This window comes from Neolamprologus multifasciatus, chromosome 16 (genome assembly GCF_963576455.1).
Source record: "Neolamprologus multifasciatus chromosome 16, fNeoMul1.2, whole genome shotgun sequence".
Lineage (NCBI taxonomy): Eukaryota > Metazoa > Chordata > Actinopteri > Cichliformes > Cichlidae > Neolamprologus > Neolamprologus multifasciatus.
In genome coordinates, this window is record NC_140454.1 from 29,854,673 (window position 1) to 29,871,715 (window position 17,043).

Genomic DNA, 17,043 nt, shown 5'->3' on the forward strand with positions numbered 1-17,043 from the left:
GTCAAGGGATAAACAGGAAGCTTTTTTTCTCAACGATCCAAAGATAAACATGTTAAGGAAGCACATTCTCATTAAGCTACTGTAAATCCAAACGCATAAAGAACACTTAAACAACCTTTTCTTAACATGAGTGTGTTACATGTTAATATGATCTTTACTCAGGGTCAGGCACAAAGTCAAAAAGAGCCTTAACCAGACTCCTTTCAAATATTTCAAGAAAGCTAAATGGTTGTTCGTAACTTCTTTTTTGCTTCTGTGTCCCCTGACACAATGAGAACTTTTGGAAAAACTTATACACCAAGTCACATAATTTTTTCTGCTCTCTATCTGTCAGAGCTAGTGCACACACTGGCACACACGCCTACAAACATAAAGCAGCAGCAGCGCACAGGATGACACCCTGTGTTACAAAAATCGAAGGTGGTGTTAGCATTTTAATTAGTCTTTATAATTAAACTGCTGCAAACCAATCGGGGAAAACAATCACTTTTATTTCTCTGATTCACTGCTCTGCTTCCACCGCTGCCACTCCCTCCCTCGCTTCATTCACTTTCTAGCTCGCTTCGCTGCCACTGCTCACTTTCTCTGTCTCTCTTCATGCTCTCTGTATCTCTGATGGACAGTGTCTCAGGATTTCATCAGTGGCAAAGAAAAAAAGCCTCACCGATTAATTTCTGGCTTTTATTTTTCATCTCTTTTCCATTAACTTGAAACATCTTCTCCTTGAACTGTGGTTCTTCACAGTTTACCACCGCAGGAAATAATGTTATGAATTGGTGATGCACTCAATCAGGCACAGCCTAATGCTAGTGTCAGCCTGGTTACTGACCTGTGTTTGAGAAGCAGGGCCCGAAGAACGTTGGGCCTATCCTCGGCTCTGATCTGATCGGAAATGATCATCGTCTCCACGACCAGGTGGGCGATGCCGGGCAGAGAGGTCTGTTCGAGGTCCAATAGGATGGCACCTAGAGAAGAAAAGCCAACCCAAACAAGTCGCTGCTGCAACTTTATTCAGTCTTAAGAAGAAGAAACCGTTTTAAGCAAGCTTGAAACAAAGCAGGAAACAATTTGCGGTTTTCTCAATATCACAGTTATGCTTGTGAATTTCATTTCAGCTGCATGACTGATAACCTGATGCTTGCTGGACACACGCAGGAGCTTTTTACCATGTGTGATGGTGCGGCGAAGCTCCAGCAAGCTGCGGAAGGACAGCGAGGCCACATGAGGTTTTCCCCAGCGGTCCGTCTCATCGTCCACATCCTCCTCGAACTTGATCCAGCGAGCGCGCTCCTTCCATCGCATTTCATGGTCCTTCTCCACAATCAGCTCGTTCAGCTCCACAAACAACTGGAGATAAAACAGGGCAGAAACATAAGCGCTAAAGCACACGCTTGACCCGTTACGCGTACCTGTCTAAGATTACTTTTGGAATATGTTTGACAACTGTGTTATGAGGGTGTAACTCAGTGGGGAAAAACATGTCTATCACGTTGTTTATAATCCATGATCAAGTTCCTTGGAACGCATTTAAAGCTGTGAATATCCCCCCTACTTCTTTTCCAAGTTCCTATCTTCAATACAGTTTGTTTACCAAAACATACACGGAGAAAGAATAAAATAATGATTGAAGACAGTGCACACAGCACACTCAACCAGCTAAGAGAAAGGCTGTGTGCATCGTGTACTCGCTGTCTTTGGACAGAACTAAGAAGAATAAAGTGGTCTGGAGGGACAATCTGTTACATTTTTAAGAAGAATGACTTTTTTCCTCAGAGCAACACAATTTTTGGTTTTGACTGTCAAACTCAGAAGAAACAAATATGCACTTTGTGCTTAAGCTACAGTAAGACTACACTTGGGATCTGTAATTAAAGCTCTACTGCTCAATACTTATACTAATACTAACTAGGATTGTGTGTGAGAAAGGGGAAAAGCATACACAAAATTATCCCCCACTCTGCAATTCCCCTGAGCATTGCTGATCTATTTTTGCCTTTTCAAGCTTTTAGTTTTGGTTTGTCTGCCTACAGTTTATATCTGCATGTTGGTTATTTCTCAATCCTTTCATCAACCTTTTTTCAAACACAGACTGTAAATGGATAAAGCCATCGTGACGCAACTTATTGCTTAGCAATGTCACGATCCTGGGTCTTAAGACCCAGTGTTTTGAGTTTTAGTTCTTTTGATGTTTATAGTGTATGTTTAAGCTTATTAGGTTTCCTATTTTCATTTGCTTATTAGCTCCCCCTTGTGTTTTCAACCCCTGTGAAGTCCCCCTTGCCCTTCGTGTGTTTCATGTCTGTGTGTCTTATGTTGTCATGTCTGCCTCTCATGTTTCCTGTTTTATTTTGAAGAAGTCTTGTGTTCCTGTGTTCATCATGTTTAGTTTTACTAACTGTGACATCGTTATGTTCATGTGTGTCAGCTGTCCCCCCATGTGTTCCCACTTCTCTCATTAGCCTCCTGTGTGTATTTAGTCTGTGCGTTCTCATTCAGTCTTTGTCGGATCGTCTGTGTTGTTCCCATGCCAAGTCCTGCGTTCAGGTTTTCATATATATATGTGCTCATCTTCCTTGCCATGTTTAGAGTTTTGTTTGTTTTTCTGTTTGCCAGGGTTTTTCATAGTTCGTGCTTCCTTTCTAGTTTACCAAGTTTAGGTTATTGCTTAGTTTGCATTGTTTTTGCCCTTTTATTTTGTACTGTACTGTCTGCCTTAATAAACAGCTCATCAGTTAAGTTTGAGTTTTAGAATGTCTGCACCTGGGTCCACTCTTCACACTCCACGCAGTTTGCCTCGGCAAACTGTGACAAGCAAAGGTCATTCTAGAAGCACCAGCTTTTTCAAAAAGGAACCAGTCTGACCGAGAAACTGAAACACAAGAGACATTTAAATGACAGCAACTTGTTAACTGAATATACCTGGATTTAATTTCTTTTTGACTGTAATTGTTACGTGTCTGCAGGCTGCATGTTTTCTTTCCCCCTCCTTTTGTTTGCCGTTCCCTTAGGTTGCAGACTGCAGGCTGATGTCATTCTGGGGCCATCCAACTAATTAGAGGAGGGGGACCCTGATTGGACAATCCAGTGCTGGGCGTGGCTCTCTTCCCCCCCTCTGAATTGTTTGGCACATGCGTGAAGTATCTCTGCTGTCCTTCTTTTGTTTGGTAATTGTGGTGGGAGTAAAGCAGACTAGGTAAGTTTGGGGACCCCATACACTTACTCACGTAGAGTCTTTTTGTTAGAAACACTAGGTAAGTAGGTTGGTGCCACCCATGTAGTTTTGAGCTTGTTTTGAGTTGAGGTTTAGGGTTTTTCCCTCTTGTTTTTGCTTTTCTAGAATAATAGCTCAGTTAAGTTTTGGATTTGTCTTTTTGGTGGTTTTTTTGGCACAACCTAACTGTCCCTTTCTCCCCCACATTTGTTGTTTGAATTGGGGTTATTTATTTTGTGAGAGCGCTGCCATTAAACGTTTTTAATAACACCTGTACCGAGTTTCCGGAGTTGTTGTGTTATCCCCTCCTGCCCTCGAGGAGACGTAACAGTAATGAAGACCATTACTTACAAAAAGAACATCATGTTATAATCAGCAAGACTTGAAACCATGAACTCGTGAGGAAGGTGTTTACTTAGGTCACAGGTCACGAGACGAGGGCTGTTCTCCCATAGACTTCTATGGAAATTAGTTTCATTATGTAGCCAGAGGAGATGCCCCCTGCTGGCCATTAAAAACAATGCGGGTTAAAGGCACTTGCATATTAAATGATCATTTCAGCCACAGAAGCTACATCCATCTCTTATTAGGGCTGCTCGATTATGGCAAAAATGATAATCACGATTATTTTCACTGAAATTGAGATCTCGATTATTTGACGATATTTATTTAACAATAACATTGTATTGAATAATGACTTTAAAGATTGTCAAAAAATAATATAAAATAGTGTGCAAATACTGATAACAGTAGGGAGGGGCTAATAATCGGCTCAGTCATTTTTAATGATCGTTGAAAGCCCAGATCGTAATTGAGATTAAAATTTGATTAATTGAGCAGCCCTATCTCTTATAATCACTTTTGGAGAGCAGCAGGGAGATGTTAGTGGTGTCATGTATTTAATATATATTCTTAGCGCTTATTTTCTGATTATATTGTTTTATGTATAAGAGAGGCCCAACTCTGAGTACAGTCTGTGCCAAAAAGTACTGACAAGAAACTGCAAGCTTTTGCAGAGAATATGAGCTGCAAGCAGAAAGTGAAACTAAGTAGAGTGTTTGATCGAAACTTAAAGTGTGCGTGACGTGTAGAGGAAGTATATAAATAGACCACTTTGAGCCATGTCTTTCTTTGCCGTTAAGAGAATACAAAAGAACTGGATTTAATACTTGGTGCCGTGACCCGGATTCTTTTGTGGCTGAGGGGACTAATTCGGAGTTTATGGTACGATCTGATATGACGCAAAAAAGGTAAAGCCATTGTAAAGTGTCTCCTTTTGTAACTTGCTAGCAGCCTTTGGATCACTTATTTGTTAAAGGTATATTTTCCCTGCAGCACCTTTATTACACAGTAAGAATGCCAGTAACGATCTCAGTTGTTGTCACTGTTTATCTCTGCCACTGTGCCAATACAAAATTATTTAACACTGTTTTAAAGGGTAGAATTCTTAACAAAGCAAGCTATTCAAAGAAAGTTCACTCATGAAACAAAGAAGTTTCTTTATGATGCTATCATAATAAAATCGAAGACTCACAGTCATAGAAACAACTATCAGGAGGCTGTGAGCCCCAGCACATGTGCAAAAGTACTCACATCTGACTGTGTCCCTGCAACAGTATATGTCTCCAGGACCACATTTTGTCACGCTGACGCACAAAAAACAAAAACTATAACACGGTGAAAAGAACACCAGCTATGCTACTGCATGTGATTAAAAAAATAAGCAAAACAAAACATGGCTGTCACCGCGCTGCAAACCTCGTGAGTTTTCTTCTCCGCAGCCCTCTTCTTCTTCTTCAGGCTGGACAGCGGCGTAGAACTGTTGCTGGATCGGTTCATGTGACATCGGGACGACTTCTTCACCAGATGCCGACGCACCCCAGGGTTATCCTCAAATCTGTGACCTAGTGTTGTCAAATCAGAATGTAAGAGGTCAAAATTGGTAAGTCATGATGTCTGGATTATTGGTAAACAACCCGAATATGTACATTTAGTAAGAGGTAGGCTGAAATCCTTTTTTTAGACTGTTAACACATCAAGTGTGTGTTTAATTATAAAATGTGCTCCATACTGGAACGTCCAATAACATAAGGCACAGACTACACAGTATTGTGTGGAACAGGAAATTGTTACAGAAGAGGAGGTTTTACGCACAAACATTTGCCAGTTCATGAAAACTATATTCAAATTCAATTTCCTCGACCTGCCAATCACATGTTATTGAATTTTGGATAATGAGGCAGCCTTGGCAACGACTCTCCATTCACCAGAGGGGGAGGATTGGGTGGTCCCTAAATTTAAATAAAGGGAATGGAAATCTAAAGCTAATATAGCTTTTCCACATATGTGGAAATATGTTTAGAGAGAAATGATTTCAAGTTCTGATTATCATAATCTATTTACAATTTATTACAAAACTAAAGAAACACAGGTTGGTGGATCTGGTTTGTGTATGCCAAAGTAATGGTGGACTGTACTGCTGCCGACCAGCCAGAGCGGCCAGTGCATGAAAATAATTTCTTCCTGAGTAAACACTGTCTTTTTTAATTTTTCTCCCTGAGCAGCTGGAGGCCGAGTGTTTGTGTGTGCACAAACTGCTGTTAGTGTTCCATCCTGCTGCGTCATGCCTTCCTTGGGGAAACAGAGAGAATGGAAATGAAAATGAAGTTAAGCTATATTTTATTTTGTAATGTCTCCCAGGCGAAAACTCTGAAGGTTGGCCTTGTTTGAACTGCCTCAGCTGATCTGGATGAGCTGTTTTTTTTCTCACCACAGGGCAGGGCAAAGAAAGGGCATTCCAGTGTAGGTGAAAAGGACATTCTATCCATCTTCTTGAACTCGTTGAACCCATGTCAGACTTTCTCCAAACTCGCAGAGAAACCATGACTTAGATGCCCAATGAAACCTGAACCATAGTAGGGTATAATCCAACACACTAGAGCAACAATTATCCAGATATTTTGTGAATGTCTGATGAACTTTCAAGCATTTAGAAAAATAATCTTTGGAAGTATCAAGACCTGTAACCTTACATTTGGAGCTTAATTAGAGCTTAATGCAATTAATGTAAATACTGCTATTCACTGGAAGCCCACTTTGCATATATATATATATATATATATATATATATATATATATATATATATATAATAAAGAGAAAACAGAGAAAACCCTCAAAATCAGACATAGAGGGTCGCTTGCTCATTTCTTCCCTTTAACAGGAAGAAACCTCCTTTTAACCTCCTGGGGAGGCTTAAAAAAAGGTGAGTAAGAAGAAACACTAATCATGGGAAGCCCCCAGCAGCCTAGGCTTATTACTGCATGACTAAAGGGGACTCAGGGTCACGTGTCACAGCTCTAACTACATCACTTTCCTCTAAATGGAAATTCTAATCTTAAAAGCAGAGTCTTTCTCTGAAACCAAACTAGAAGCTTGTACAACAGAAGACGGGCCTGAAATCTGAAGGTTCTGGCTCCCACTCTAGTTTTAAATACCCCAGAAACCACAAGTGAACCAGCAGTCTGAGAGCAAAGTGCTCTAATGGGGTGGTATGAAGTCTTTAAGATAAAAGGCAGAATGATTATTTTACAAGTTTAAATTCAATTCTAGATTGAACAGGGAGCCAATGAAGAGAAGCCAGTATGGACGAAATATATTTTGTCTTTCTTGGTCCCGTTCAGCAGTCTTCCTGCAGAAATTTTGATCAAATGATGGCTTTTCAGGGAGTTTTTAGGACATCCTGATAATAGTGAAAAACAGTAGTCCAGCCTACAATTAATGAATGCACGTACTAGTTTTTTCAGCATCACTCTGGGAAAGGATGTTTCTAATTTTAGAGATAATGCACAAATGGAAAAAAGCAGTCCTACATATTTATTTGATACTGAAGGACATATCCTGGTCAAAAATGACTCCAAGATTCCTTACAGTGTCACTGGAGGCCAAGGTAATGCCATCCAGAGTATGCATCAAGTTAGACACTGTATCTCTAAGATTTTAAGGGCCGAGTACAATAACCTCAGTTTTATTTGAATTTAGAAGCAGGAAATTAGAGGTCATCTAGGTTTTTATGCCTTTATGAATAGATAAATGTGGGTATCTTATGCATAATCAGTGAAAATGTGTGCTATGCCTTCTAATGATACTAACTTCTAATGACACGTTCTAAAACACATTCAGACACATTCTAAAACAGGCAGAAAGATTTTTTTCAAATAAAATGCCAACATGCAACATTTCAAATTACATATTTTAAATTTTGCTTCATGTCAATCCAGCCTATAGTCGCACCACTCCAGTTATACAAACCCACAAGCAGTAGTTAAGAAGATGTTGTGAAATACGGTCTTTAACACGATGAATTTGTGTATAAAATAATACAAATAAATAACATAAATAAAACTACTGTACGCTAGCCGTTCAACAATGAAGCAACAATGTACTGAGTTGCAGTGCTCAAAATGCAAAGACTCGTGATGGCAGCGCTAAAATTTTGCTTTCTCTCACTGTACATTTTCATTGTCATTTAATGTCACATGAAAATACTGGCCTTGGGTTAAAAAATGGTAAATGGTAAATGGCCTGTATTTATATAGCGCTTTACTAGTCCCTAAGGACCCCAAATTCGCTTTACATATCCAGTCATCCACCCATTCACACACACATTCACACACTGGTGATGGCAAAAAAACCATCATGGTTTGTGTTGAAATACACCTTATTGCCATCAAAATGTTTAAAGGTAAAGGAATCACTTTGGTTGGAATCATAATTTGACACATCTTCTAAAACAGGTAATAAAGAACTAAATGTATTTTAAGACCTCCAAAAATAAACCCCAGTGCCTTTCATCTGCCTCGGGAAAGGTAAAAAAGAAGTCCAAAAATGCACATTATAACCTAATTATAACCTAACTGCCCCAAACATGTCCGGCTGGATAACCACTGCTCATCTACAATCACAATGAACACCGGTGTACCACAAGGCTGTGTGATGAGCCCTTTCCTCTACTCCCTCTTCACCCACGACTGCAGACCTACCGATGGTTCCAACACCATCATTAAGTTTGCAAATGATCATCAGTGACAACGATGAGGCCGCCTACAGGGAGGAGGTGGATCGTCTGGCTGAGTGGTGCGACACAAACAACCTGCTGCTTAACACCGAGAAGGCCAAGGAGCTCATCGTGGACTACAGAAGGAATGCTGACCCACATCCACCCATCTACATTAAGGGGACGGCTGTGGAGCGTGTGAGCAGCTTCAAGTTCCTGGGAGTCCACATCTCATCTGGAAGACCAACTGCTCCAAGCTGGTCAAGAAGGCTCACCAGCACCTCTTCTTCTTGAGGACTCTGAGGAAGAACCACCTGTCCTCAGACATCCTGGTGAACTTCTATCGCTGCACCATTGAGAGCATCCTGACCAACTGTATAACAGTCTGGTATGGGAACTGCTCTGCCTTGGACCGGAAGGCGTTGCAGAGGGTCGTGAAAACTGCCCAGCACATCGCCGGAGCACCACTTCCTGCCATAAAGGACATCTACAGGAAACGGTGTCTGAAAAGGGCTGGGAAAATCATCAAAGACCCCAGTCACCCATCACATGGACTATTCACCCTCCTGCCCTCTGGGAGGCGCTACAGGAGCCTCCGGACTAAGACCACCAGGTACCGGAACAGCTTCTTCCCCACAGCTGTCAGACTCCTGAACTCTGCCTAATGACATCTGACCCACGTTAAACTCATGGACTGGACATACACACACCCACAACCACCTACACACACATCCACAAAATGGACAACTGTACCCTCAAACACACAATAATAACATGGACTGAACCACCACTCACAACCACTAGCACTTTATACAGCCTCTGTAGAAATTATCCACATATCTCACTTATCTTAACTGCACTACTGTATAATTCTGTGTAAATAATCATTCTGTACATACGATAATTTTTAATCCTACAACTGTTTATAACCTGCATAGTTCACATTTCTGTATAACTGTATATCTCAGATTTCTGTAGTTTTTTATTTCATATTTATATCCTGTTCATAGCCTGTACATAGCTTATAGTTATAGAATATTCACAACATACTTCATACCGTGTACATTATAACATACATAATAGACCCATTTCTGTAATATACTTACATATCTATATTATTGCTAATATATATTGTAATATATCTATATCATGGCTAAAGCACTTCTGGATGGATGCAAACTGCATTCCGTTGCCTTGTACCTGTGACATGTGCAATGACAATAAAGTTGAATTCTATTCTATTCTATTCTAATTAAGGTTTTAACTTTAACTTATATCCTATACTCAGGCTCATCCCAAAATTTCTCATCCATGTGGTGGAGCATCATGACAGCACTAATACGCCATGTTTCAAAGCCAACAGAGGGATTAAAAAAGCAGAACCACTCATGGTTTGTCAATGAAATGTCTTTCCGCTCTAGCTGTGGATGAGCCCAAAGCCAAATAGGTGCCACTGGATCAATAGAAAAGTAGGAAACAGCAGCAGTCGAGCACTGTGTCAATTCAGTCAATACCATGGACAACACTGTTCAGTGTGTGGCCATGAATGAGCCTCTACTGCCAATAATGAAGCTAGCAGCAGGCTAAATGATCAATGGAAACAAGTGAGCTCCCTTCCATTGATTAATCATGTAAAAATAGAATAAAATGCTTGCCCATGTGAATTCCCTGATGTGTTTCGGAAGCATGACATAACTGTCACTGCTGTTCAATATCAATCATTTAAACAGATGAAATCCTACTCAGGAGTGGTGAACCTCCACAAAAATACGGCCAACTTACGGATAGGCTCGAGGGGTGACCCCAGCTGGCTGTGGATTGACTCAAGCAAGTCATAATCATCAAAATCCAAGACAAACTCTTCAAAATCCTCCAATCCATCCACGATTGAAAATGAGCTGCGGTGTTCAAATTGGTGTTGCTTTGAGGTTCCAAAGCCTTTCTGGGTGCTGCAACGTCGTTCTGGTCCATGGTGCTTCTTGGTTCCTTGGTTCTCCTGTCCCTCAATGTCTGTCATCTCCACGGTCGGTACCTCCTCCTATCCACCTCTCTCCAAGGAGACACCCTGCTCATCCAACTCTTGAATGCCGTTGCTCTCCCTGGTCTACTGACCTGAAGAGTCTGGATGCAACTGCCTCTTTGCGTTGGTTGTGCAATAGCACCCAAGTCCAAGCTAACCGACTCTCTCGAGAAAAAAAACAGTTGGTGGTCACAGTAGCAACTTTTGAAAAATAAGTTGCATGCATCAAAGTGGAACAAAAAAAGAATCTGTGTGATTGTCAATCAAAATATTCAATATTCCTTTCACTCCAAAAATATAAGTTAGTCACATGTGCAGATCCTCAGTGTCACAAAAATACACTTTTCCAAATGCAAAGCTGGAGCAGCACCCGAGGCAGCAACCTTCTGCTAGATCCACCATCAGAGAGCTAAATAAAAGATTTTGGCATCCACTTTAGCTGCAAATCCAAAATCACTTATTGATAAGGGATGGTCTACTTCAACAGACCATCAGCTGTCAGCTGAATGGAGGTACCACCCTTTTCTAACAATGTCCGCACGCTATTGATTATTGGGGTTGCTGGCAAGGCATGAAAGAGCGGATCAGAGATCGAGAGTTGATGCCTTTTGTTTCCATAGCACCACAATCACTTTCAAACCATGTGATGTATAGAAGGGCCAAAGGCGATCTCCACCTAAACTGAATTAAACTGAAAAAGCACACATACACAGCACAAAGAGAGATGAAGAAATACATACTGAGAAACAAACAATACACCAGCTGAAATTAAACCGATCTGATGAGAAGAACAGAATACCCGCTTCTGCACTCCGCGTTGAGGATATACTGTTTAACGGCATTAATTGTTAGAGGAAGCTGCACCTTTTCTGTCCCTACATCTCCATGGAAACCAATGCATCCCCCCGATATGCCCTGGTCTCATTGGCCAAACCAGGTGCACCAATGTGAGCTGAACAGGACATTCATCATGTCCATTGGGTTTGTGACTCACTCTGCATTTGTACGAATGGCTGCATGAGTGTGTTGTGTGTATGCACGTTTTTTTTGCTAGATTGGATCTGTTTGATCAAAACTGCGAATTCTCTTTAAAACCAAACGATGCTTTGCACAATAATCTGAGTCTAGTGGGTGAACTTCGCACTGTAACATTTCCATCAAGCATACCTTGTTTTTCCATAAGAGAATCTCATAAATTGTTCCATTTTTTGCTGTCTCACAAGACCGACAGCAGCACCTCGAGCTTTGTATGATGTGCTGCTGCAAAAAACACTGATCTGACGACTGCCAGCAACCACAGGCTTGTCATTTGCAATTATACTCTTCCTTTTTTTTAATGCCCCTGTTTTCCTCTATCTCATCTTGGAGTTTAAGTCCCAGTATTATTTAATTAATCATCATATTTAACAGTTGGCCCATAAACGTCCCAACCTGAATATTAACGTCAAAGAGTGTCACATTGCTTTTAAACATCAGAAGCACAGATTCTGATATTTTAAGCTTTAAATAATGATATTTAAAGAGGCAGACTAACATTACTGAGGTCATATTCCCATTTTGGTTGAGAAGTATCTTTTTGAATCCTGTTGAATACGCTGTTGAAAAACTGTCAAGAATACCTCAAGTTGATTTTATTACCTTACAGCTGTCAACACAACTAGTGTTTGGCCAGATTTTCTGTTGGTCTATGCTAACACAAAACTTTTGTACTATTAAATTAATTAGTTATTTAATTAATCACAGGTACTAAGGATTACAGTGTGCATCTTACTGCTGTTAGTCCACCACTTAACACCAAAAACAACCCAAAAAAACCCCTCCAACTCTAACTCCACTGAGCCTAGAATGCCAGTGATAGCTGCTGCTAGGAGTGTTAATTTATTTGGAATGCCAGGGGGGAGTTGTTAGCAGAATGAGCGTGTAATTGGTGTGGGTGGCTCGTTCAAAGCTGTGAGCATGGTGCCAGAGCTCTGGCTCTCTCGTAGCTCTTCACCGAGTCCTCACCCTGAATTTTAAGAGTGAAGCCCCTCATAATTTTGGCCCTTAATACTTTTATTTTCAAGTAACACTACATCTGCCATCAATGTAACAATTAGCACAGTAGTCTAATATAGGCCATATGGTCTATTTGCAGAGTTCGGTCCATAATACAAAGAGAAAAAACCTCGGTGTGCCTTTACTTACCAATCTGCATACACACAGCTCGCCATCATCAAACATTAACTTTTGTGTGTTTTGTGTATCTAAGTGACATATTGAAATATCAAAATACAACTGAAACATGATAGAATAAGTGTTGTTCCTCACAGGTTCCTGTGAGTCTGATTCTTTCCTTTGACTTTAATAAATACCTGCAGTTTCTCACAGCATGCAGGGAAAAATGTAAGCCCTGCCCTCATTAATGCATGTGGCACATCAGCATTAACTTAGTTATTAGAATGTTAGTATTTGATCTGACAGTAAATAAAGTTTTGTTCTTCTTCTTCTATATATCCCTACATCTGTTAACCAGATTTCAGGGTTATAAGGCAGACTTGTTTATAATAAAACAATTCTTGTCTTGATAAATCCCACACTCTACCTGAGCTATCAGATTTTCATGGTCCTTTTTCAGTCATTTTTTATATTAGATTACAACTCTTATCAGAGTACCTGTTTATTTGTGCTGCTCATGTCATTGTTGAAATAAACCAACTATGTCTGTATTCGAAAAACTGTGTTTTATGAATGACCTGCTGAGGTGTTCACTCCCATCTACACATGGTTTAATAAGTGTGACTTGTTGCAAACTTGTCCCAATCACATCACGGATTAAGACCTGTCTGTGAAGGGCAAATTACCAAAGTGTAACAGGGGAGCAGACACTAATGATATACATGGCCATTCCATGTTCTAAGCATCACTCCCTACAAATCCAATGCCCTGTTTTTCTGTTTCTAGAGGGGTCCTAAACAGTCAATGATTGCTCTGCTCTGGGAAAGCAGGAAAAGCCAGGGGCAGGGTCGGCGTTGAAGGGGAATCGACCGCAGGCTTCTGTTAATTAAAGCCCCCTGATGCTCGGAGAGAGAGTATTTCTGTGGCCATACAAGCTTTTGCTTCCAAAAAAAAAATCCTCTTTTAGCATTTATTTTTTATTATCACTTACAATTTCTTTCTGTTAATTCTGAGCATTTATGCAGGGACCTTCACTTCCTAAAGTGATGCTTTGTGCAACATGTGGTAAAAAAAAAAAAAAGTCTCCCACAATTAAGACTAATCGTAACAAAATGAAGTATGGAGTGCAAAAATAAGTGTAGCTCATGTCTACTTCCATAACTGTGCTACAAATTACAATATGAAGCCAACTGCTGTTTAGGATACAATATATGTAAAGCATGGTGACATATAACTGAATAAATACAAAGACTTTATTATAGGAACAGCCTACATTTGCAAAAAATATGAGTCGATATTATATTCCTCCTTCCTCCATCCTTTGTTTTGGAAGGCTTATTTTTAACAGTGCATACGTGGGGCTGTGTGGGCTGGTTTCATGAGACAGGATGTGTGGGATGTTCACAATGGAGCCAAAACAGCAAAACCTGTCAATGTTGGGCCTCAGTGAAGAAATGGAGTCAATAAATGTTGCAGGCTCTCTAGGTTAAAAGAAGCACTGCTGAAACAAAATACAGTTTGTAGTGGACTTTTTCCTATTTATTTTTTTTTTGCATCAAAAGCATTAGTTAGGTCCAATTATACTACAAATCTGGGACTAAAGTATTTTAAATCTGTGCAATGCTGTGCTTTTAAATGTAAGAATTTGAAATTTAAAGATATTTAAATAAAAGGAATTGTTGAATCTGATTTTAAGACATTAATATTCTTGTTCAATCAATATTCAAATATTCACAATTCAATTATTTAAAAAAAATTATATATATATATATATATATATATATATATATATATATATATATATATATATATATATATAAAGATAAAAGCGTGAATGTTTCAATTGTGTAAGCATAGTGGAAGTACTTTTCAGAGCCAGCTGAGGGCAGCAAACCCACAACACACATTATTATTATGTCATCAAAAATGTCCTGTTATTTCTAGATATAATTAGTCCCTTAATGAGAGGGAAACAGGGTTCTATTTAATCATTTAATCTGTAGTCAAAGCAGCAGGCTTTATTATGTCTTCAACAGCACTCAAGATAACATCAAGGGAAACATATCCAGCTCTCTGTTGGAAGTAATAGATACTGACATTGACTTTCCTTTATTGCGAGGTGCACACTGCCAAGAATCTGAAGTCACTTCCACGTACGATCAGATCAGAGCACTGATGCGAGTTAAGGTCTTCATTTTTAACTCACTGCATTTACTTGGCATTTACATCAATAATACACTAATACACATAGTCCCTGATTGATATATAACAATACAGGCAGCTCACAAAGACTCCCCTCCCTCCTCCACCGCCACACACATCACTGTTGTGGCGTGGGTGATAAGAAAAAATGAGTCATCTCAGAAGGTGCTTTCAGAGATGGAGACAACCATCTACCGTTGTCCTGCTCCAAAGCTTTTCCTCAACACCAGTGAGGAATTTAAAAGGCTATTTTTTTGTATTGTCCCCAATAATCACATAAAAACCCCTATTTGACTTGCATTTAATAATAAAAACAATACCATAGCTACCTGAAAACAGACAGTTATTCCAGTATTTCAAACACACACACAGGTTTCAACAGGTCTTTGCATCAATTTGCTCTAAATCTCCCCATACCTCCTCACTCGTTTTCTCATTGTTATGGCCATTGCCAACCCCGCCCTCCTGCTCCTGCTCCAGCAGCCTGCAGGCTGACTTACCTCAGCACCAGCACTCTTCCCTTACCCCTCTACGCTGTTACCAATTTCCTCTCCACCGGGTTTTATCTTCCTGCCCTACGTCTCCCTCCAGTCCTTCTCTCTATTACTGCATTGTATGTCTCCACTCTATTAAAAGGAGTTTCTACACCTTCGTCAACATGATGTGGGAGAAATGGTAATAAAATAGAGTGACACAGAGCCTCGCCGTCTGTGATGCTGTCCAGTGAAAGGTACTAAACACACCAATCGATTTATTCACAGCATTATTAGATAAAGCTGAATTCTATATTTTTTTCTAAATATGTACATGTAAATGTGTGAGTAATGGCTGTTTAAATGCTTCCCCGCGGTTATAAATCAAGCGCATTGAGGCAACTGTTGCTGTGATTTGACTCTATATAAATAAAACTGAATTGAATTGAATTATAATCATGTTGCTCTCAATAAAATATCTCCCTCTGCTGGTATTGCATCTCACTGCAACTTGCTGCAACTTCTGAATTCATGTGCTTTTCACACTTTGGAGAGGCAAAGCGTGAAATGGACACAGTGGAACACGTGTCTATTACATGTTTTTCTGTGATACTGGGTTGAACATAAACTGCCCTAAAAATACAGTGTAGTATTTTTCTTACTTTTCATGTCATCCAGATCAGCGCTGACCAACATTTGGGCTTCAGCCTCATCAGTGGGCACCTGCTGATAGACGGCAGTCTCCAGGGCAGTCATGCTGCCGATGCAGATCCGCTCCCGCAGGTCGTAGTTGCTTCGCTGGGTGCCCGGCAGACGGTGGTGGACAGGCTTCTTGCGGAACCAGCCATGAGGTGTGATTGAACTTGAGGGATCTGATCCTGAGGGAACACTGACAAAGAGCACTATAAGTTAGGCTAATGAAATTTGAATTTAATAATTAATTCTTTGACATTATGAAAGAACTTTATTTTATTGTTTTCAAAACCAAAATATGAACCACAATGTAGTCCCCAGATCAACCATAAAGCATCACATTATAAAGTATTAATATACTTTATGTTAAAATAGTTTTTGATAAATACTCTCTTGGCTCATGCACTGTGGTTACTTTACCAACAGAGGGCTTCACAACACAACAACAGGCCTGGATCTCCTCTCCAAGCCTCTGAGTCATCCTCAGCTGAGCTCACTCAAACACAGCAATGAAACGTTGCATGGCTCAGGCATGATGCTTGTTTCTGTGCTTTTATCCAGCGAGCCATTAGCAGAGACAAGGACTTGAATCGCCATGGCGCCCCTGACCTCCCAACAGCAAACTCCATGCATAATTCAAAGCATTACCAAATAATTCATATTCTGATGGTTATATTGTATGTGTTAGCAAGCCAGATATGAATGATTCAGCTGGAACCATTAATGGATCATAACTGCCCTAAGAACTGCACGTATGGGTTATAAATGTTATTGGCTTCCAATGACAAGTATCACATATCTAAAAATACAGCTTACTTAGCCTATGCTCTCGTATGCACGAGCCTGTTTTATATGTTTTGCTGCACGAAAAAGTATTCACACAGTTAAAGGTTTCAAATTCAGAAAACAACAGAAAGCACTGAATATAAACCAAAATACATTTAATAAATTTGAACCTGATAAAATGCTAAATTATGACTGTTGTTAGGAAAATATAACCAGCAACATGCTCCTGTGATAGGCTTTATCACTGCCAAATTCTGCCTTGTGAAACAGACAGCAGTCAAGGATAAACTGATAACAAAGGGCTGTTAAAGCTGCACAATTAAGCGGATGAAAGTTTAACAAAGGACTTGGTGTAGTGTGAAAGAATTTGCTCACAATGATAATTCTACAGCTAATCTCATCCCTGTATTTCCCCACAGTGTTTTAGCATCTTTTAGCAATGTATTTCAG

General features: G+C 40.0%; 1 protein-coding gene and 1 long non-coding RNA gene across 6 annotated transcripts in view; both read right to left on the reverse strand.

The window, feature by feature from the left end:
* slc4a3 (solute carrier family 4 member 3) overlaps nucleotides 1-17,043 on the reverse strand; it is a 68,392-nt gene that overhangs the window by 22,920 nt on the left and 28,429 nt on the right. For 4 of the 5 annotated variants that reach the window (XM_085136661.1, XM_085136658.1, XM_085136660.1 and 1 more), the window contains exons 6-9: nucleotides 15,777-16,003; nucleotides 4,970-5,115; nucleotides 1,167-1,347; nucleotides 830-965 (exon numbers count right to left, since the gene is read on the reverse strand). In XM_085136661.1, the coding sequence (XP_084992787.1) occupies nucleotides 830-965; nucleotides 1,167-1,347; nucleotides 4,970-5,115; nucleotides 15,777-16,003 (690 nt within the window). Of the gene's footprint in view, nucleotides 1-829; nucleotides 966-1,166; nucleotides 1,348-4,969; nucleotides 5,116-10,047; nucleotides 14,061-15,776; nucleotides 16,004-17,043 lie in introns of those variants that run through there. The other variant, XM_085136662.1, reaches the window with a different exon arrangement.
* Nucleotides 5,236-10,041, reverse strand: LOC146501049 (uncharacterized). Its single transcript, XR_014870004.1, has 2 exons — nucleotides 6,452-10,041; nucleotides 5,236-6,284 (listed from the first exon to the last, which is right to left on the reverse strand). It is a non-coding gene; the product is annotated as an uncharacterized LOC146501049 (long non-coding RNA).